This window comes from Helianthus annuus, chromosome 7 (assembly GCF_002127325.2).
Source record: "Helianthus annuus cultivar XRQ/B chromosome 7, HanXRQr2.0-SUNRISE, whole genome shotgun sequence".
Lineage (NCBI taxonomy): Eukaryota > Viridiplantae > Streptophyta > Magnoliopsida > Asterales > Asteraceae > Helianthus > Helianthus annuus.
The window spans coordinates 143,790,141-143,813,455 of record NC_035439.2 but is presented as its reverse complement, the minus strand read 5'-3'; the positions used below and the strand labels follow the sequence as shown (position 1 = coordinate 143,813,455).

At 32.2% G+C, this 23,315-nt stretch overlaps 1 protein-coding gene across 1 annotated transcript; it reads right to left on the bottom strand.

Annotated features, from left to right (window-relative positions):
• Positions 1-6,480: 6,480 nt before the first annotated feature.
• On the bottom strand, positions 6,481-17,248 carry LOC110868986 (salicylic acid-binding protein 2). The gene is made up of 3 exons (XM_022118270.2): positions 16,843-17,248; positions 16,232-16,369; positions 6,481-6,848 (listed from the first exon to the last, which is right to left on the bottom strand). Exons 1-3 carry the CDS (start codon positions 17,215-17,217, stop codon positions 6,564-6,566), a joined length of 798 nt encoding a protein of 265 aa, XP_021973962.1. The 5' UTR covers positions 17,218-17,248; the 3' UTR covers positions 6,481-6,563.
• Positions 17,249-23,315: the final 6,067 nt, after the last annotated feature.

Genomic DNA, 23,315 nt, shown 5'->3' with positions numbered 1-23,315 from the left:
TTGGAGAAATCAGACCTGGAATTGCTATGAAATTGACCAAAAACTTTCTGTTTTGTTATATCTTATGCAAACTTCATCCAACTTGTGTTTAACACAACTCAAGCCAATGTCCTAATGCTTACAACCTCTCTTATGGTTGGTTAATCTTAAAAACATGGTTGAGACATCTAAATCAGAGGTTAAAACCTCATAAACTTTCTGTTTTGTTAGGGTATTTAACCCACAAGTCATGTCAAGCTTATGCTTTGATGAATGAGTGATTGAAGAACAACTTGGGTTGTTCCAACATAAAATCCTCACATGATTTGATGATTTCTTTTAGTTTAGATTAGTTACATACTTGTATTAATCCTAGTTCGTGACCCTCCTTGGTTGTCTTTACATCAAGTGAAGTGGTGAACTTTCAAGGGGTCCCTAAATGGAAGCATGTTCTTCCTACCCCATACATGACATTCATGAATGACTCCAGGTGCCTAAACGAAGATCTTAATCTTCTACCTCCTACTTGAATTATTGAACTTAATAATATGTAATATTTAACTATATAAATACACACATTCGAACCTTTAATATTAAACTTGTGGTTATATGTTAAAGTAGTAGAATGACATCTAAGACTTAACACTCCAAGTATGATTCTAATGGGCTTACTACCCATGAAATACAAAATAACCCTAGTGGTTACGTAGTGTCATATAAGAGTATATGTTAAAGATGATTATTTTTATATCATACTTTATGTTGTGTTAAACTCCAAAACTATAATCTTCCGATTTCCCCAAACTCACACACCTTTGCTTTCCTCATGTAGAAGGACAAGGTGCTCCAACTTAATCCATCCACCAAACTTGCTCTCGGAACTTCAAGTCAAGACTTGTAAACCGTGAGTATACTCGATCCCTTTTCCCCCTTTTTATTTTGGGATGCAACATGTATACCTATTCAAACAATATTTATGCTTAAACAAAACATACTCTATCTATGAACGTGATATGAAACTATTGTGAATATTTGCTATGCTTGTATGCTCTATGAACGATTGGAACGTTATATGCTCATTAACTTTGCTAGCCCACCTTAACAATTATAGCGCTATAGAATTAACGCCCCGCCCGCTATCAATTGGGTTGTGTTGAGTTTAAACATTTACCATCCCGCTATCAATTGGGATTAGGCTATTGTATGCGTTGTATTCTTGGGTTTGATCATATTGTACGCCAAAAATTGCATTGCTAGTAAATTTATTCAATTAGTAACATGTTGGATATGAGTTTTTATTCTATTATGCTATGTAGTCAAACTTGTATACTCGCCTTTGCTTTTGCATTGAACTCTATTTTAATACATGTTGCAGGTTAATTGTTGAGATGATACTTCAAGATGAAACGCGATTTAGGGTGGACTAGATACACAGCTAATTTAATCTATCTTTTAATGTTATGTTTGTTATGAAACAATGTTGTATTTCTATTTGAATTTTGTATGAAAATTTAGTATTGAAATGAAATTTGAATTAAATTAAGTATTGTCACATAGTGTTATGAAGTCTCTAGCAATCTATACACACTTCGTCTCATCCCGATGTTTCCACCATCTGTTGGGGTGTGACAATTGATCATCCTTAACACCCTTCATTGATAAAAATGGAGTATGAACAACCCTAATTGATCATTACATGCCCTAATTGGTCCATCACCCATCCTAATGGACCATTAATCATTCTAATCACCTGTTCTTGACAGTAATGAAATATAAATAACACTAGTTGACCACCATTGGCCCTAATCGGCGTATTAATCATCCTAATACACCACTAATCTTCCTAAACATCTTTCATTAAAAAAATGTAGCATGAACAACCCTAGTTGACCACCACTGTCCCTAAATGATATATCAATAATACAACAACAACAACAACCACCATACCCAGAAAATCCCACAAATAGTAAAGCTACTTATAGGGTATGGGGAGGGTGGGATGTAGACAGACCTTGCCTCTATCCATAGGAATAAAGAGGCTGCTTCCAGAGAGAACCTCGGCTTGAAAACAAACAGCATACCAACACACCAAGTTAAAGAATATAGAAATAAGAAGTCACCCATACCAAAAAACTGACCAGAGTGACACAATATAATGTAAATCATGTATAATAACATACAACATCATTTGGGCATAAACACAAGAAGGCAATCACTGGAAAAGTCCTTTAAAGAATAAGAAAAACCTATTACCCTAAAATACACCTAAGACCTTACTGCAATATCCTCTAGAAGTCCTTAACTCTGATCCTACGCCTCCACGAAGTACTATCTTGTTTAATGGTCAATTAATCATCCTAAACAATCTTCATTAACACTAATGTATCGTGAACAACCCTATTTGACAATTACTGGCTCTAGTTGGTCCATCAATCATCCTAATAACCCATAAATATTCTATAACCCATAAATATTCTTAAACGCCCTTTGTTGACAATAGTGGAACATGAACAACCCTAGTTGACCATCACTAGCCCTATTTGGCCCATCTATCATCCTAATGGACAATTGATCATGCTTGACGCCCTTTATTGATAATAGTGGAACATGAACAATCTTAGTTGACCACCACCGCCCCTAACTGACCTATCAATCATCCTAAGGGACCACTAATCATCCTAAATGTCCGTTATTAACAAAAATGTAGCATGAACAACCCTAGTTTACAACCATTGTCCCTAACTGATCTAGCAATCAGCCTAATAAACCATTAATCACTCTAGACAACCTTCATTGACACCAATCTAACGCGAATAATCCTTGTTGACCATTACTAGCCTTAATTGGTCCATCAATCATCCTGCTAGACAATCATCCTAATAGACAATCGATTATCCTTAGTGCTCTTCGTTGACAAAAATGGAGCATGAACAACCATAGTTGACCATCACTAGTCCTAATTGGCCTATTAACCATCCTAATGGACCACTGATCACCCTAAACACCCTTCGTTGATAATAAAGGACAATGATAGTCAATTAGGGTTTTAAACTAGGATGAGCATGGTACCCGTTCGGTACCGAAAGTACTGGTACCGAAAAATGGGGAAAAGTGGTACCGGAATTGGTACCGAATACACCGGTTCGGTACCGGTACTTACCCGTGTTTTGACCGTAAAAACCGGTACCAAAAAACAGGGAAAAGGGAACCGGTACCGGTACTGAATATACCCGGTACCAAATGCTCATCTCTATTTTAAACAGCTTCACATACGTGTTAAACGTTTTTTATTAATCATCGAATAATACATCGATACATACTCATAAACATACACTAACAGTTACACATATACATGCATAATACATATAAATAAATAAGTACATACCCGTATACACGATAAATCAATAATAAAAAATAATTATTTTTTTATAATAAGAAAGTTATTTATTTATTATTAAGAATACTATATATATGAAAACCTTTTTATATATTTTGTTTTTTAGTATCGTTAATAAAAACCATAAGTCATACATATACGATTTGTATTTACTTACTCATGATTATTGGTTTTTTTATTAATCAAAACTAATAAACCAATAAATAAAAAATGAGATATTTATAGAAAAAGTTAGTTTCTATAATCATTAATACCGTAGATGAAAACCTCTTTTCATTGTTTATTTAATTTTTATTTAATAAAAAATAAATAAAAGTATTCATCCTATAGCGAAGAAGGTGAAAACCCCTTTTTGTCATTTACTAGTACTTAACAATAGATGCGGTTCTAAAACTGCATCTTTTGACTCAAGATTTTTTTTAAAACACTCATAAGATGCGGTTATATATACAACCGCTTCTTTTAGCATATATTTTTCTCAAAATATACATAAGATGCGGGTTAGAGGGGATAACCGCATCTTTTGAAAACACTATAGCATCTTTTGATCATTTGTGTACTAGTGAAATCTACTGATTTTTAGTTGATTTTATGTTTGTTTCACTAAAAGTTTTGTGCATTTTTTTCACTAAACTTACATAGCAAATTATATTTCTGTGTTCCTCTTGCTTTGTAAGTTATAAATAGTTGTTACAACACACAAAATTATTATTTGCTAAATATTTATATTGCTAGCTTTCTAACCGAGTATATGTGATGTGATGCCCATGGCTTTATAGCCTAGTAGCATCTTGTGATGGGATATGGTTTTGGAATCAATAGGTCCTGACTTCGATTCCCACAAGGGGTTTTTTTTCCCAAATTTATTGGGTTTACTCCTGAATTGGTGTATAGGCATTTAGGTCGTTGTCGATGTGCACAAAAAGAAAAAAGATTAGTTGCATTAGACTCCAGCACAACACAAACATAACACACAATTCCAGTCGGTATGTACATGTAGAATATTTCAGCCGATATTTGAACAAGATGATTGAGAGCATTATGCAAGATAAATGTAGCATGTGGTGATTAAGTACAAATAGTTGGTGATGATCTTTTGCTCACTATCAGGGTCATGATCAGTCAATTCAACATGAAACCCACCAATATGTTGTAACAGCTCTATTGTGTTTTGGTGCTTGCTTTCATTTGGGCTTCCATAAATTCTACTGTGTGCTATGTGCATTATATGTAATGCTCGTGTAAAAGATATTAAGTAGCAAGAGTGAGTTAATGACCTGACAGTTCTAATTAAATAGTGAATTAAGTAAAGGGGTAGGCTAAATATACCACTCTTATTACTTTTTATACCCTTTTCCATAAAATTATATTAAAACTTGTAATATTTACCCCTATACAAATCATCATTTTAAAAAATATTCTTTTTGTTACAAAACAAATTCAAAAGTGTAAAAAAAGATTATAGACGTTTTCTTAAATATTTAAATTTTTAATTTTTATTTAAATCATATTTTTTAAAAAGTTTTCATATATTGTTTCTAAAGACACTTTCTCAAATAGTATTTTGATTATATTTTTTTATTGAACATCTTTACAAATAAATAATAATATTTTTTCTTATAAAAATAATAAAAAAGGTTTTGAACTTTCTTTTTTTTTTTTAAATCTATGTTATGTGTTTTTCTCGTCTAGTTTGTATTTTAAAGGTCTTACTTTTATCTTTTTTTAATTAGTTTTTAGAAAATATTTGGGTATTGGGCTCACTAACCTAATGAACTAAATAGTTTAAACAATATGATTTTTTTAAGGGGGCCTAAATATTTTTTTGGTTATACCCTATTAAATTTTTTTTACATATATAATATCGGATTTTTTTTTAAAATTACGTGCCCTACGAAATACGAGCCCTGTTCGGTTGTCCTCCCCGCCCTTCTTCAGGGCCGGCTCTGATGACCCATGTATTATTTGTGTCAACTGTCAATGATATCAACACATTAACCATCACCAGGACACCCTTAAATTTGTTACTGAAACACAACCCGTGAAGCTTATTTGTCTGGCGAGTCAAATGGGCGACAGATTTTAAATGGTTGGTGGGTTGTAAACGGATTATAATCAAGTTGAATGGGTTTAACGACTGACAAGTTGTAATAAATGAGGTAAATGGGTTGGTGGATGGTCAGTTGCTCTGCCCACCTTTTACATTTGCAACTACACTAGAACATGAGTATGAAAATGATATATTTGGAGAAAGAGGCCGGCTTCATTCTTAGCAGAAACAAGTTCAGATACAAGACCAAATTTTTATTTCCAAACATAAATATCCGCGGCAACGCACAGGCATCCCCGCTAGTTAAATATTAATAAAACTAGTATTACACTGCTTCACATGCCACACTCGAGCTCCGACTCAATAAATAAACGAGCTTTATTTTAAGTGCAAGCTCGAGCTCGATAAAGCTCGTCTCGTTTCGAGGTTTTTCTCGAGCCGATCTTGAGTGACTCGCGAGCCACTCGGCTCGTTTGCACCCCTAGCTGTAACTCATTACATTTAACGTTAAGTCAGGTCATGTGCCACTCACATAAGGGCATGCTGGTCATTTTCGCTAAATAAAAAAACAAAAAGAATTTAAAATATATACAATATACACACATATAACAACAAAATAAACTCTCATTATAGTTCTTTTTCTTTCGCAAAACCACAACTGCCCGGAAAAGTGTAATCACCGACTACGACCGTCATCATCATCTCTCTCTCTCTTAATATACCATCAACTACCGCCATGACCATCGCTTAAAACTCCAAATCATAGTGGTTGATCTCAACAATCTACGCTCATCCACCAACAAAAACACTCTAAATTATGTATAATCAACGCCCAAAATGATCATTACGCCCTCATTTGAGTAACACATTACCTGACTTAACGTGAAAATGTAAATAAGTTACGACAAAAGGACACCACTTGTATAGAATCTGAAACCTAATAAAATATCCGTTGTCACGCCTGAAATTTGGTTGAAACTTTAAGGACGTAAAATACAATTTACTCTTAATAGTTTACAAAAAAAAAAATATATATATATAAGTAAAACAGATATGAGAACAATCATTATTTCTAGCCTATTCATCATACCGCTATTAGAAATTTAAACACATAGTTGCTTCGGGTCACTTAGTTAACTAAGCATATTGATCGACTATATTAAGAAGGCAAACACTGAGTTGCTTCGGGTCACATAACATTGGCATATGATCAACATGTTTCAGTTCTTTCACCTCATCAACAGGATTATTATCAATCATCCATTGCTGAAATCCTTTCTTGATGGTGTTATCTTCGTCGCAAATGACGTACACCCGTCTTACAGAACCAAATCTCCCTTTTGTAAACATTTCTGCGTTTGTCTTTAAATCTTTTGAAAATATTGACGAAGGCCTCATCAACGCTTTAGCTAATTCACGATCCTACAATTACGTAGAACGATATTATTAATTAATTACTACACAAATTATATACTTTTTGTTATTGGAGTTGGATGTAAATGATGATGTCAACCTTATCTATTGGTGGATTTACATTTTCTACTTTCTTTTTTTTTTTTTTGTAATGTACACAACGATTTTATTTTTGAGCTTGGATGTACATGATAATGTCAATCTTTATCTACAGGCGGACCTAGAGTTTTTTTTCTGTTTTTATATGGAACGCATATCACGACTTTTCGACTGAATGACTTATATTATATGAGTGAGAAAACTTATATGATAAGGAATGGTTGTCACTGATTTTAAGTGGCTGTAAGTAGAGGAGAGAGAAAATATATGAAAATGTTACTGGTCATCTATATTATATATATATATATATATATATATATAGGCTAATTATAAGGAGAAAACCCACTCCAGTTGACTAAACCCTGAAAACTCACATATGTGGCTAGAATTGATCCACGTTTTATATTAGTTTGAGAATAAAGAAGGGCATAATTGTCCATTTGTTTTAATCTTTTCTTCCTTCACATGTGTAAGTCTGCGTGTGCAGACTTTTCTTCTTTTCAACTTTGTCACATTTAATACTTGTACTTGTACAATCTCTCTCCTCTTTCCCATATCTTCTTTATTACATATCCATCTTCATATCACATATCATTTATTCCAACGAGGAATTAGAGAGAAAGAAATAACCATACTCACCACCATTGAAGACTTTTTGCATTTAACATGGCTGATTTGAACAGCCAACAACCTTCGACTGTTGCCGGTGGTACGGGGACACTCAATGGTTATCCGGGTTCACCCTTAAATGTTGTCCCACATAATCTTTTACCTGATTTTGCATTTAATGAAGATGAAGATGCATTGGGTGATAGTAGAGTTGTTGAAGATCCTGAACCCATTTCTTCAGAGTTTGCAAGTGAGTGATAACTTTTTTTTTTTTTCAGTTTTATTAAATGTACAGCTTTAAGTGCATAGAGTAGTTTTGTAAATTAAACTTATCTTGTTTAGATTTTCACTGGATTCTTCTTGATTTTTTTTTTTTTTGTATTTTTTTATGTGTAGCATAAGTTCTGAATCAAAATGGGACAAATGATGATGAGGATGGTGTTCAGAATTGTACTTTTACACAGCTGTTATGCACAGGTCATTGTTTATGTGAAACCATGAATTTTTATCTATAGGGTTATTGTAACATCCCTAGTTTTAATGTTTGTAGTTTGTTATTATTATTATTATTATTATTATTATTATTATTATTATTATTATTATTATTATTATTATTATTATTATTATTATTATTTGTTTTTTTGTTGGTAGAGGAGGAAAAAAAACAGATGATGTTTTGGTTAGTTTGGTTGAAAATATGGTAAACTTGTACAAGGTAAAAACAAGTGTAACCATTTTTATTTTTTATTTTTATGAAACAAGCTTTTATATTTTGTAGAAGGTAAAAACATGTGGTTACACTTGTATTAAGTTTTTATATTTTTTGGAAGGGGAAAACATTCGAGATTACATTTTTGGATTACATAAAAAAATACACCAACATCTACACTTTTTGGTGACATCAAAAAAATGTACCACCATGTTTTCTTTGCATTTTAGGAAAAAGGTGTTAAAGTTGTATTTGAGAATACAGTAAAATGCATCAGTTTGTTAGGTTTCATGTTACAAGTAATTTTTTTAACCTATATGTGTTAAAATTTATTAAACAATATCTTTTTTGTAGGTGTTAATGCGGACGAGGAATTTTATGTTCACCACACACCCAATGACACTAGAATGTGGTGTCCTAATGTTCCCATTGTTTTAAAGCTTGTTGTTGGTTGTGTATATGAAATGTGGAAGGACGTGTTCAGTATGTACAAGGACTATGTTGTGTGTTCTGGGGGATTCATATGAGTGTAACAACTGGGTCTTAACAATGTAATATTTTTATGTAACAGAAAGTAAATTGGTTATGGTTGTGTTACAATTGTTACACATGGTATGTTTTCATATTTATGTAACGTATTCCATGTTACATTTTTGTGTATAACATTTCTATGTTACATTTTCATGTTTATGTAACATTTACATGTTTACGTTTTTTATAGAGTTGCAAGAAAGAGACTGTTACATTTTTTTAATACCTAAAAAGATGTAGCATACAGTCAATGTTACACAACCAAATAAAAATATTTTTAATATACAAAATAATGAAAGATGAGAGAGAAAATGAAGAAAGAGAATGGATTTGATAAATTTTTTTGCAGGTCACATGTTTCCAAGTGAGAGCATGTTTTTACTTTTTAGCTCTATAGGTAGGTTGACTTTTTAGATTAAAAAGTGTTGTACTTTTTACCTTTGTTCAAGTACACACAACTTATATAATATTTGTTTACATAAAACTAATGGGTGAAATTTAGTTCTTACTAAATTATACAGTAACAATCAAAACAATAAATCAAAAAACATTAATTAACAAATATGTTACAAGGGCCCCATGTTACATATCTTAGTTATTTACAATAAAGAATATTTCCAAGAAAATGTCACATACCATACCATAGAATTTATAGATTTAGGTATTAGTTTTTTTTTACCTCTTTGTATGTTGACTTTTTTTATGTAAAAATATGTAAACTTTTACCCAAAGCCTTTTAAAAGACTATACAACATCCATTTATCTAACGTTTTTTAAATTATATCCACAAAAATCATTTTTTCATATGTTACACAAACCGAGTCATATCAACATTAGTTAATTAGGCTTCAATCATTTTTTCATATATTACCCAAACCGATTCATATGTTACAAAAATCATTTTTTTTTTTCATATTTTATCCTACATAGAAATACACATTAATGCTACAACGTACACATTTTTTTGTCTCATTTCACATTTGTACATATAAATAAAAATAAAGCCCAAAAGTTTTTTTTATATAACCAGGTAATAAGATATATAATCATAGCACCATACATAAAACAAAACATTTCCCCAATGTTACAAAGAAATCCGTAAACACAAACTATACAAAGTAATATAATAATAATTTGAGATTAAATACTTATTAGTTTCCCTTTAACACTTTTTTCCAATTTGGTGGTAGATGCCTTTCCCCCTGCATTTCAATTAAAAAAAACATCAACATTTCTCGCAATACGAAACGTTTTTGAAGATTGGGAACACCCAAGCAAAAAAAAAATGTTTGAATGTTTAAACACATGTGGTCATTTTTATCTGTTTTCTTGCTTAATTTCACTATCTACAAGCACGAAGATTAATAACATGTTACACTTTTTTCCAGGGATCCAACAATGTAAAGTATTCATGTACAATGTACATTTTTTTGGATTATCTCAAAATGCAACACACGTGTACATTTTTTTATACGAATCAAATATGAATGTAACTTTTTTATGTAAAAAGGAATTCAGCTAAAAAACCAAAGAATAAAAAATGTAATTTTTGTTTTGTTTTAAAACCAACATGTAACCCTTTTTTTACATTTTCCCCTAAATGTAATTTCTTTATTATACACTTTGTTGAAATATGCGATATAAAAAAGTAACATTTTTTTCCAATAGAACACAAATGAACCAACCACGTAACATTATTAAAAACCAAAACCCCTAAAAACAAAACCAAAAGACATTTGTTCATCATAATTATTTGTATAAACAAAACAAAACCAAGCTACAACCTTTCTGATTAAATTTGTTTAAAATATAAAGTTTTCTTAGTTGGAAAGTTTTTTTGGGTAACAAGTATTGTTTTTACAAGAATATAGTTAACACCTTTAAATCCTAAAAACATCTGTTATTCAACTTTAATAAGTATAAAAAAACCCCTTACATATTTGTTATTCAACTGTAATAACTATAAAAAACCCCAAAAAATCACAAAAGCCCATTTTCTCCCCCTACCGAACTTGTATAGCTAAAAGAAAGTTGATAATTTTTGTCAAATAAGATCCGACGCACCTGAGATTCTCTCGTTTTAGGCGGTATATCTCCGGCGGGTTTTAGGAGGTATATCTCCGGCGTCGATGGTTGAAATTCATCGGTGATTGTTCTCCGGCGGTATATCTCCGTCGTCTAGCGATCGTTGATTTTCTCCGGCGATTTTGAATATATTAGGCGATTTTTCTCCGGTGATTTTGGGTATACATGAACAAGTCTGGTTATTTAGGTTAGATGAAGAAGGGATGATGAAGACTATGGAAGAGAGAGAATGTATATTTTGTTTTTGAAGTTTTGAAAATAATGAAGAGTGATGTGTAGCAAGTGTAATGATGGCCCCATGTGATTGTTCTTACATCATGCAGACTTTTGTCTCTTTGTAAGAAATTGTATTGATGTTTCCTATATTACCCTTTAACGTACATCAAATGGAATAAAAAATAGAGAAAAAGGGAAACAAAAGCAACTAAATGCTCAAAATCAATCTCAGCCATCTATTAACTATGATCAATGGTTATTAATGGGTTTTCAGGGTTTATTCAACTCAAGTGGGTTTTCAATTTATCCTTGCCCTATATATATATATATATATATATATATATAGGATTAGGTTCAAACGTGAACATTTTCTCCAGCGTGAACTGCATGAACTGATCTTGGCCCTTGATTTTTATGATCTTGAGATTTTAAGTGAATGGCATGATGGTAATTATTTGGTTATTTGGTACTATTTAATTAAGGGAATAAGGGTATATGTGTAATTTCCATATCATCTTGATTGCATAAATCCCGTTTATATCTACAATTAGGTTTCAAAATCCCACACATCTTTCTCTCTCACATATCACAGCCGACATCAACTAAAATCCCACACCACACAGTTCTGTCGCCGGAACTGCATCGCCACCCAGATCGTCGCAGACATCGACTTGACCCCCATCTCTTGTCCCGCTGCTTTATCTCTCTCTCTGTGCCTCTAGATGACCGCCACCCACTACTTTTGGTGTCGGCGTCCGATGAAACAGCGGGGACAATGACGGACTTCTCAATTAAAAACCCTAGAATCATCTGTTATCTCTTTCAATCGATCTGTAAGTTTCTGCAATTCCCGATTCCTTTCGATTATGATTAGCAATTGTTTTTGTTTGTTTATATGTATGTATTATGTAGCTAATTACACATATGTACCATGCTGAGTACACATGTGTACTGTTCAAAATCCCAAGTACACATGTGTACACCGTTGAAATATGAAGGTTACGTGGATCTTAAAAATCGTAATTCGAATTCTGGTGGTGAAATCTGAAAAATAAAAATGAAATGGAAGATATTGTGGATAATGAATTTAAAATAGGAAAGATGTAACTTAATTCAATTATTAAAATAATGATTTAAATCTAATTTTTTATATAATTACAATCATACCCTTAACAACTAAAAAGGAAATCAATGGTCCAGATCAGTTCACGCAGTTCACGCTTGGGAGGTTGTTCACGCTGGAACCCTACCCTATATATATATATATATATATATATATATATATATATATATATATATATATATATATATAGTGTAGAGTTGAAATGAGAAGAAATTTTTTGTAAGAATAAAAAAGAAGAATTTTCAACCAATAAGAATGCTTCATTTTACTTCATTTAATTTTTGTATTTAACGAGTTAACATTAACCCGCGCGTTGCGGCGGGACGTTGATTAGAAATGAGTATTATTCTTAATCGGAACTGAATAACTTTCCTTGACCCAATCATTAATATCATCAACGCCTAATTTTGCTTATCAAATCTAAAAACTTTCACCCAGTGTATATGAGAATAATACATTTATCATTTGCGAACGAAAAACCAAAGATTGTATGCAAATAATTCGACATGTTATTGATATTACACATTGTTGATCAGTAAACCGGAAAATCATCAGAGATTCATATAGATAAGGACCCTAGTTGTCAATTGGTTAACAACTAAAAGTTTACGATTTCCATCAAAGTCGTTATATTCCCTTTTGTTTGTGATGACCGGTAAATGGGCATATGTTTATTCATTGAATTCACACCATGCCCCATAAAAGCATACATTTAATCATTTTTGGGATTTGTAAACTGGTTTTGGCAACCAAAAATGATTGTCACTAAAAGATCATCATCCCATCATATAATACATCGGAAGAATTTATTTTTTTTATTGTTATATGAAAACAACATGAAACTTAACAAAAATTTCAGTTATTGCAAAAGCAAATTGACCATTATGAGTGATAGAACTTTTAATATGCAAATAGATTAACATGAATCTGCCTGTTCATCAAACTCTACAAACAAAATCCATATACATATAGTAAAAAAAGGCAGAGAACCAAATAATCAAAGAAGAACCGAAGTAATAAAAATGATGGGAGTGAAAACATACCGTAACCGAAATTTTAGATTGAATTGTGAAAACAAATGTCGCCAAATCTGGGATGAACGGAAATGAATGATGATCGGATATGAAGTAAAATGAAAATAGAGAGAATCGGCGAGGCGCGCGGTGGTATAATTAACACGTGAATATGACGTATGAAATATGGTGTGGCATAATGATTTTATTTATTTACATTTGGGCAACATTTCATTTTGATTATCGAACCAACGTAATGTTTGATGATGTCTATTTTTTTATTTGTTTATAATTGGGCAATAGTCATGTTATTAATTAGTCGGAAGTTCATAACCGTCGCAATGTTTGGTGTTTGTGTGAAAACAAAATACCATAAATTTCACTAAAATGATTCAAAATTTCTCTATAATTATGAAAAATCACAGTCAAGGAACTGACGTGTGCATATGCAAATTAACATATCTTTCCATTCATTTTATATATATATATATATATATATATATATATATATATCTAGGAAATTCTGATGCTTTTTTTGTATAATAGCAAGGGTGTGATTTTTTTTATAAGGGTGCGATATATTTGAAGGTAAAGGATTCTGACTTTTTGAAGAGGTGTGATAGATTTAAAAGTTCTAACTTTTTGTAAGAGATGTGATATATTTAAAAATAGTTTGAAGAGTTGTGACTTTTTTGTGTATGTATATGAAGGGTTGTGATTTTTTTTGTAAGGGGTGTATTGTATTTAAAAATAGTTTGAAGGGTTGTGACTTTCTGAAGGGATGTGATATATTTAAAAGTTGTGACCTTTTTTTTTTGTAAGGAGTGTGATATATTTAAAAGTAGTGACTATTTAAACGCAACCTAAGTTGCTATTGGTAGTATTATATAATATAATATATAATGAAAGGGTGTGAGTAAAATAAACTAAGGGTGTGACTTTTAAACAAATGTGACATAACCCAAGTTGCTAATTGTATAAGGGTATAATATTATGTAAGGGTATATTGGTAAATATAGATGGATCATTAATTAGTAGTCTTCCTTTTTAATAGCTAAATACATTAAATTTGTAACTTATTTAAAAAAAACATATTTTTCAAAAAAAAAAGAAAAAAAATATATAATTTAAAGTGTAACATAAGTTACGAGGTGTGTAGGATAAATTTCAATATGTGTAGGATAAATTTCAAAACGTGTAGGATAAATTTTGATGTGTGTAAGCAAAAATTTAAGTGTGGAGGATGATGGTGTTTATGACTAATTAATTAGTCAAATATAATAATAAATGAGTTGAGAGAAAAACTATTTAATATTCTACATTTGTACCCTTTGTTCTTTTTCTTCTTACTTTAATTTTGGGATAATTTTGTAGAACAGTAACCAAGTTTTAAAAGTGTTCCAATTAGGTCACTCAAGTTTCAAAAGTGTTCCAATCAGGTCACTCAACATTCATTCTTCATTAAAATTAAGGGTCTTTTCATCAATTTCATAGGTAACAGTGGTGATGTGGATTTTTGTTTCTTTTTTCTCTTTTATTTGATGCTAACGTCGAGTGATGACGTGGATTGTAACTTGTTTTTTTAATTTTTAATGTAATTAAATGGTTTTTATTTTTAATAAATATAATTTCATATATTAAAATAATTCGACACCAGCATCTTATGCTTTATTTTTTTCTTGACACATGGAAAAAAGGACATGACTCAATTTGAATTTTAAGTTATCTAATTCGGACAAAAACAACTCCAATGACTTTTGAAAATTGGTTACTATTCTGTGAAATATTCCCTTTAATTTTCTTCTCAAATGAGCTATATATATATATATGGGAAACACTGTTCACCCAGATAAATTTTTTAATATTTTTCAAAGTGATTGTGAGTAGAGAAGAGAGAAAACAATAACAATAACAATAACAATAACAATAACAATAACAATAACAATAATAATAATAATAATAATAATAATAATAATAATAATAATAAAGGTATACAAGATATTGAGTAAACTACTTTTTGAATTCTTGTGTTTTAATAATTTTAACCATTTGAGTCTAAAATCAAAATGTTTAACGCCCTGAGTTATTAGACGCTTTTTTTTTATAACCATTTGAGTATTTTTGAGTCTAAATTTTAACCTTTTGAGTCCAAATTTTTTTTTAAAAAAAAATTGGACTCAAACGGTTATAAAATGAACAAAATTGGACTCAAAACGTTGTAAAATAAATAGCTGAGGATTTGGGGCGTTAAACTTCTTGATTTGTATTTAAGTGGTTAAAACAAATATAAAACAGAAACTCAAAAGTAATTTATAGTTAATTGATAAGAAAAGAGAAAGTAATAATTTTAATAGTTATTTGATAAAGAAAAGAGAAAGTAATAATTTTTTATGTAATTATATAACTATGGATAAAGAAGCAGATGTGAATACTTTAATAAACTTCCATAGAAACCTCAACCTATACATGTTTTATCCGTAAAATATAATGAAAGCAAAAAAAGAAGCATCGGAATTCGATTGAATATTTAAGTTATTCTCTCTTTAACACTTACCGAATGTGTATTCCTTTCGCAATCATGAATACCTCAAAAACCTCAATGTAACTCTTAGTTTTACCGATTATAGTAGTAAAATAACAAGAGTTAAATGTCATTTTAGTTCCTGTGGTTTAGGTCATTTTGGTAGTTTAGTCCAAATGTTTCATTTTTCACCTGTGAGTTTAAAAAGGTTTCATCATTGCCATTTTAGTCTACTGGATTAACTTTATCCATTTTTTCTGTTAACGAGAAGGCCAATTCGGTCATTTTATATATAATTCTGTTAACTAGAAGAGTAATTCGGCCATATAAAATGACCGAATTGATCTTTTTGCTAACAGAAAAAATGAATAAAGTTAAGAGTTATTATTAGTTATGTGACCTGACCTAACTGTCCCAAAGAGAAAATGTCAAGTTAAGAGACACCTGATTTAAAAACAGAAAAATAATCTTGAATCCGCCACCTACCTCATCAGAACAAAGTTGATAGAGATTGGAGGACAGAAACTTAGGGCCAAACAAGAAGGAAATTTCAGACTCAGGTTCAGCATTGTATGGCATGAGCTGTATGTCCAACTGAGATTCTGCTGGAGTGACTTCATTATACTTCAAAATCAATAGAAAAAAGGAGTTATTTTTTATTAAGAGTTAAATGTCATTTTAGTCCCTGTGGTTTGGTAATTTTACCAGTTTAGTCCAAAGGTTTCATTTTTAACATGTAGGTCCAAAAAGGTTTCACAGTTGCCATTTTAGTCCACTTGGTTAACTTCATCCATTTTTTCTGTTAATGAGAAGGCCAATTTGGTCATTTTGTATGTAATTCTGTTAATTAAAAGGGCAATTCAGCCATATAAAATGACCGAATTAGCCTTCTCGTTAACAGAAAAAATGGATGAAGTTAACCCAGTGGACTAAAATAGCAACTATGAAACCTTTTTGAACCCACAGGTTAAAAATAAAACCTTTGGACTAAACTGGCAAAATGACCCAAACCACAAGGACTAAAATGACATTTAACTCTTTTATTAAAATCTCAAACAAAATAGCTTTTAAAATTGATAAGAAACATGTAAGATTACCTGGTCGAAAACATAAGAAGGCTTATGGTCGGAATCCGGCATGAAGGCGGTGAGGAAGACGCCGACGGAGACTTTTTCGGGGAACTTTTCCATGGCAAGGGCGATGTTCATGCCACCGAGGCTATGACCCACCAGCACAACCTTCTCCTCGGGCGGAATGGTGGCCATAAACTCCAGCAATGGCTTTGTGTAGTCAGAAAGTGTAGCCACTTGTTGTATGACTTTGGTATTGATACCCGAGGCGGCGAGATCAAAGGTGGATACGTGGTGGCCGGCAGCTTCTAGAAGGGGTTTGAGCTTGAACCAGCACCAGGCTCCATGGCATGCACCATGTACCAGGACGAAGTGGGTATGTTTATTGGTGGTGTGTACCATCGTGTTAGCTTTGTGTTGGTGTTTGTTGGTTGTGGGTTATTTATAGGGAAAATTGGATAACAAAACTAAAACTGTGTCAATATAAGTGAGTGTAATAGACGATTACGTCTTTACGCTAAAAAATGGTTTTTTGCTTCATTAACTTTAGAAGGTTATTTTTGTCATCTTGGTTGAGAAAGTGATATATGTAATTTAGGTTTTAGGCTGGTTATATATGTAATTAGGTTAGGGGATACGGTGTGGGCAGCAAAGTGGTTCGGCAAAATGAGTTTGCCGCTCGAGAACACCCTCGTCAACCATCTTTGCCGCGCGGTGAGGTTTGAGCTTCGGTGATTGATTACCGATCAGTGAGAGGGAGGGAAGGAGAGAGAGGGGGTTTGTCTGGCACTCCTCTATTGGACCAACACGTTTATTGTTTTATATTCATTTTAAAATTACGTTTTTGCCCTCAGCTCAAAATAAAATTACGCTTTTTGTCCCCATCTCAAAATTACGATCTTGCCCTCAATTCAAAATTATGACTTTGCCTGACACTCTTCCATTGGACCAACCAGTTTATTATTTTAAAATTACGGTTTTGCCCACAGCTCAAAATAAAATTACGATTTTTTCCCCAGCTCAAAATTACGATTTTCGCCTCCATTCAAAATAAAATTGTGGTTTTGCCCTCAGCTCAGAATTACCTTTTCGCCCCCAGTTCAAAATAAAATTTTGTTTTTGCCCCACTTAAAAATTACGATTTTGCCTTCTGTTCAAAAATGTGATTTTTCCCAGTTTAAAAATTGTGATTTCGCACTCAATTCAAAATTACGTTTTTTCCCCAGTTCAAAATAAAATTATGTTTTTGCCCCCAACTCAAAATTACGATTTTGCCCTCGGTTCAAAATAAAATTGTGCTTTTGCCTCAAGCTTAAAATTATGACTGTACCCTTAGTTCAAATTTATATTACTTTGTTACCCCAAGTTAAAAATTAAGAATTTGTCCCTGTGAAAATTTACAATTTTGCCCTAGGTTCAAATTTACAGTATTGCCATTACTTTAGCTTTTCTTAAATTACGATTTTACCCCAGTCAAAAAATACAACTTTCCCTCAGTTAAAAATTACAATATTGCCATTGTTTTAGTGTTTTTTTTATTAAAACTATAAAAGTGTTTGTTTTAATTGATTGACTCGATTTAATTGTTTTTTGTGTCAATGAGCTGACTAACACTCATTATTCGGTTATCACCCCGCAACGCGGACGGAGCATCAACTAGTTTCAACTATAATTCATAAGTTTAGCCAATGAATTTGTTAGATTTTTATATATGTTATTGAAGATACCTTGAAATTTTGGCTTTTTTTATAATTTTGACACATAAAGTCCGTCATATGATCGAATCTCTGAGATTTTATATTAGCATATAGGTTTCTCCGTCATATAGATTGCCTTTTTGTATATTTTGGTCCGGATTGTCTTTGTAATTTTGTCAAATTTTTAACCCCATACGATAAAGTTGATGAGGACCGGCCTATAGAAAAATCGCAACAATGGGCAATAAAATTCAAAACCGGCCAGTGTTTATCCATTGTCTGACCACAGATTTTTTTCACCATTCACGACTCTTAAAACCGGCCAGTGTTTATCCATTGTCTGACCACAGATTGTTTTCACCATTCACGACTCTTAACTACTTTTTTCCATTTTATACTCCTAGAAGAGGTGAACAAATCAGGTTTTTCTTTGTATCAAATGTTGATTAGTTCCGTTTAAATATAATGGAAAACATATAAATAATATATCTGATTGCAAGAGACAGACCAGCAGAGAATCCAAATGGAGACGCAACAATAACGTTTGACATGATTGTCAATTTGGCCTGGTTCCTCCTTAGGATGCAATCTAATGATGGTGATGAAGAAAACCGATAAAGGGTAATTGGCTATGGAGAGAAGGCGATTTGATGTTATGAGTAATTAGGCTATCTTGAAGTCTAACCTTAAAACCTCTACATAAGTCTCCTTATACATGCAGCCAAGAGGAAACCCTAATTAGTTAATAAGGGTAATAAGGCTCATCAACAATTACCAACTAGTTATTTAATAGGTTGTTATATATTTTGATCTATATAATGTAAATGATTATAATGGCTACTAGATTAAATATAACATAATTATATATTTAATCTTACATTCTCCCACTTAGCCGAGTAATCATTTACTATGAGTATTAGATAAGTCTGATCAGGAGTTAACACTCATTTTACCCTTAAACAAGTACTATATTAGAGAAATACAGCCGTTCAATCATCATGCGACTCAGGACCCCCATTAGTCATACTATAGCCTTAATTTAAAACCTAATCGTTATAATCAAAATACGCATAAGCCCTTTGTTTGATTTGTAACTTTATTTGTCTATATGTCATTATACCGGTTTAACATATTCTTAGAGACATACAAAATCAAACCGATGAAGAAAAATAACTAATACTTATTCATTCATAGCACAATATGCAGTTGCGCACGACCATCAATTAATACCCGTCTGTGAACTCTCTTAATAAGACTTATGGGTAATAGCCCTTCAGTTATAGGATCCTTAAGCATATCATGAATGTATACGATACAAAAACTTAGTTTCCTCAATTCGTTCATAAACGAATTATTAATTGCATATCGAAATTTAATGCAGCACCTCTCGAACTGTTACTGTTCAACGAGACATGGTAGCCGACTTTATCACAATAAGTCTTCAATACATTAATTATATGGAGTTAATAAACTTATGAGTCCACTGATAAATTTCCAACAACATTTAGTGACTATATTATGTTGTTATAACTTAGGTTGTTGGTATCAGTCCATTATGACTCCTCCATGAGATAGGTTTTGTCTGCTGACATAAAGATATACCCGAAATTACATTTTGTCATCTTTGAATATTACAAAGTTAGAGTAATCAACCGGTTTGAGTTCTCACTTCTTCTTTAAGTTATAGCCTCTCGTTTCTTTTAAGGATATTGTAATACTCTATTAGATGTTTCACATTAATCTAGACATATCTTGTGTGTTGCAATGTGAGTAATATCTAAACGAGTATAGACTTAAACTTACATAAGACTTCCAATTAATGAAGCGTATGGAAATAATCTCATTTACCATATTATCCTCTAAAGGAGAGCAATATTGATTGTTACATACGTAAGGACCCATTTAAGGTTGAACTTATGAAACGGAACTAATGTCCCATTGGGTCTATCTTGGCATGTTATGATATCTATCACGTAAGAGATATCTATGAGATCTATTATATCAAAGTTTGTATTGACAATGCTTTGACTTATGTAACATATACTTGTCAAAAGAATATCATCTATATAGACAAGTTTATCTTAGTTGCTCCCACTCATTTTGAGGTAGGTACATTAATCCACTTGATTCTTGATGAAAATTAATTAGGTTAAGATTTCATCATATTATGATGTTTGCATTAACCATTACATGGATTTTATTGGCTTATAGACAAACTGTTCTTTAACCTTAAGTTTAGAGCTTTCAGGTTGCTTTATGAACATGTAAACGTGTCATCCAATTGTTAGGGAAAATTGTTTTTAATGTTCATCTAATGCAGCTCAAAACCATTATAAGCTACTAGAACAGTGATGATCATCAAAGAAATCTTTTATAATTTATCTCTTCCTAAGTATACCCTTTGACAATCAATCATGCTTCTTCGTGTATTAACGCTTATATTAGGATTTGGTGTAGTCATGAACACTCTTAGGTAATTCAATCAAATCCCAAAAGTTATATGAACATATAAAATCGGTTTTACTAGAAAACAGGTTTATTCCATTCAAAGGATTGATTGACGCTAATGGCTTAATTTGAAAAGATAGGACCAGTAAACATTTCCAAAATCCATTTCAACTTTAGTTAGGGAGGTTATATAATCATCAAAGTTAGTAGGTTTTTAAACATAGATGACCTCCTGAGTTGATCATTGGGTTTATTAGAAGTTTCAGTTTTATGGATTAGCTCTTGGTTAGGTTGCTATCATTTTCAGGATTCTAAGTTTGTAAGAGTTGGTGCAGTATGGTGTACAAGAGGTGTAATCGGAGTTAAATTTAGAGTGAAATTTAATGACACTCTCCCCCCCCCCCCCGCCTCTTGTATTCCTTGCAAGTCATGATAAGGACTTTGACTGCTCCCACTGACCATAGAAATCTTTAGGGACTCAGTATGCTTAGGGTCAATATTTAACGACCAACAAATTCTAATAGAGAAACAAGTTAATGACGTTAGTCGTTGTGATTTCTCTTATTGAGGATTATGTTAGTTTAGGTAAGAAATCTAAGTGTGCCCACAATTAAGCAATAATGAAACTTTTGTAAGAGTAGCATTAGATTTTAGGGAGACAACTTTTGATGGAACAATGTCGTGATGGAGTAGTGTCTTGTACAAGAGGTGTAAATTGAAGTAATATTAAGTTTTCACTCCCATACCTCTTGCAACTATTGCAAGTTATTATTAAGACACTTAATGCTCCCACTGATCTTTGATATCTCTAGAATGCTACAAGAGAATTTTCAATGAGGTACGTGACGTGGGAACCTATCATATATACGTTAGACTTTATTTAATTCCCTTAATTTCCAGATGTCATAAGAAAACTCAAGGACATATCTAATAGAAATCTTATTAAGTATATATATATATATATATATATATATATGAATAGATTTCTTCTAAGATCGTCAGCCATACATGATAAAATTTAGATACAAGTTGATAGTTTTTAAATGATAAATGAATTATGTCTGAATATTCCATTTGGAATAAGTTCCACGAATGTCAATGAATGACTTATGATGGACCCATATGTAACACCTCGTAAAATCGTGTCCAATTATGTGAAGACACGTGTCCTAAACCCTAAACATGTAAAAGTTTGAGTTAGAAGGACTAAAGTTGACAAATAGTGAAAAGATGTATGCGAAGGGACTAAAAGTGTCAACATGCTAAACTTATGCCTCTGAATGACCTCACACAATGTTCGTATTCTTGAATGAGTAAATTATCGGACGTAAGAAGCCGTCTGTGAAAGAAATTGAAAGTTTACAAGACAAAGGGGTTAAACGTGTCAACAAGTTAATTCTTACATATGAGTGACCTTTCAATGAACCGGAGCTTCGTAATGTTTGATTATACTCTCAAGAATACCTGATATTGAATTCACGAGGTTTCGGTACCATTATATGATTAAATCCGCAAAATCCCAAGAAGAGGGGGTGAAAGTGTCAAAATGATAATTCTACTTCCAAGTGACTTTTTAATGAACCCGGAGCCTAACGGTACTTGATAGAATATTTAAAACCTAATTTGAAGGGCCCCTATTGCTGGAAATGAAAGAAATGGAAGTTACATAAGTGCAGGGACTAAACTTGAAAACAATCAAACAAGTTTTTATTTTGACCTGCCCCGCGTGTCGCGCCAGATCCGCCTGCACCTGGCGCGTGTCGCTTCCGAGACCAAAATTCAGCAGGTTTGGACAACTGCCAGCATGCAGCGTTGCTCCCCACACAAACCATCTCTGCAATCTGATTTCGAAACCAGCAGCTTGTAAACGGATTTTAAAAACCTCTTGGACACTTGGAGACATCTTAGAGCACCCTAGAACACTTGGATTGATCTTGGATCACCTCCTTCAACTATAAATAGGAGCTTCAAGTTCCTCATTTACTTGCCCATTCACAAATTTAATCCTTCTCACTCTATTCCGAGGTTCCTGATACAAAAGGAAGCTCTTTCTAGTTCAAAGTTCAAACTAGGACCCTTTGTAAGTGTCCTTATCCCCCTTAGTTCAGTTTTTGTTTGTTTAAGGACCGAAAGTCAAAGTTGCCGCAAAACGGCTTTGACCTTCGGTTTAGACCTAAATGGTCCAGCCATTGTTTGAGGTGAATACGGCTACGTGATCATAATTAGGTAGGTGTTAATCCCTCAAAAGGGCACCTCCTAATTATCACGTTTACTTAGTTAATTGTCGGGTCAAAGTAATTAAATAAAAAGTCAAACTAGTCAGATTTTTAAATAAAAATCTAGTCTGATAATGTA

What these genes read in the sequence shown, in the direction of transcription:
- LOC110868986 (XM_022118270.2), bottom strand. Translation starts at nt 17,217, where the DNA reads ATGGTACACACCACCAATAAACATACCCACTTCGTCCTGGTACATGGT. An exon ending in CTTCTTATGTTTTCGACCAG is followed by an intron (nt 16,370 to 16,842) that starts GTAATCTTACAT and finishes TTGATTTTGAAG; the next exon opens with TATAATGAAGTCACTCCAGC. An exon ending in ATCAACTTTGTTCTGATGAG is followed by an intron (nt 6,849 to 16,231) that starts GTAGGTGGCGGA and finishes ACGTAATTGTAG; the next exon opens with GATCGTGAATTAGCTAAAGC.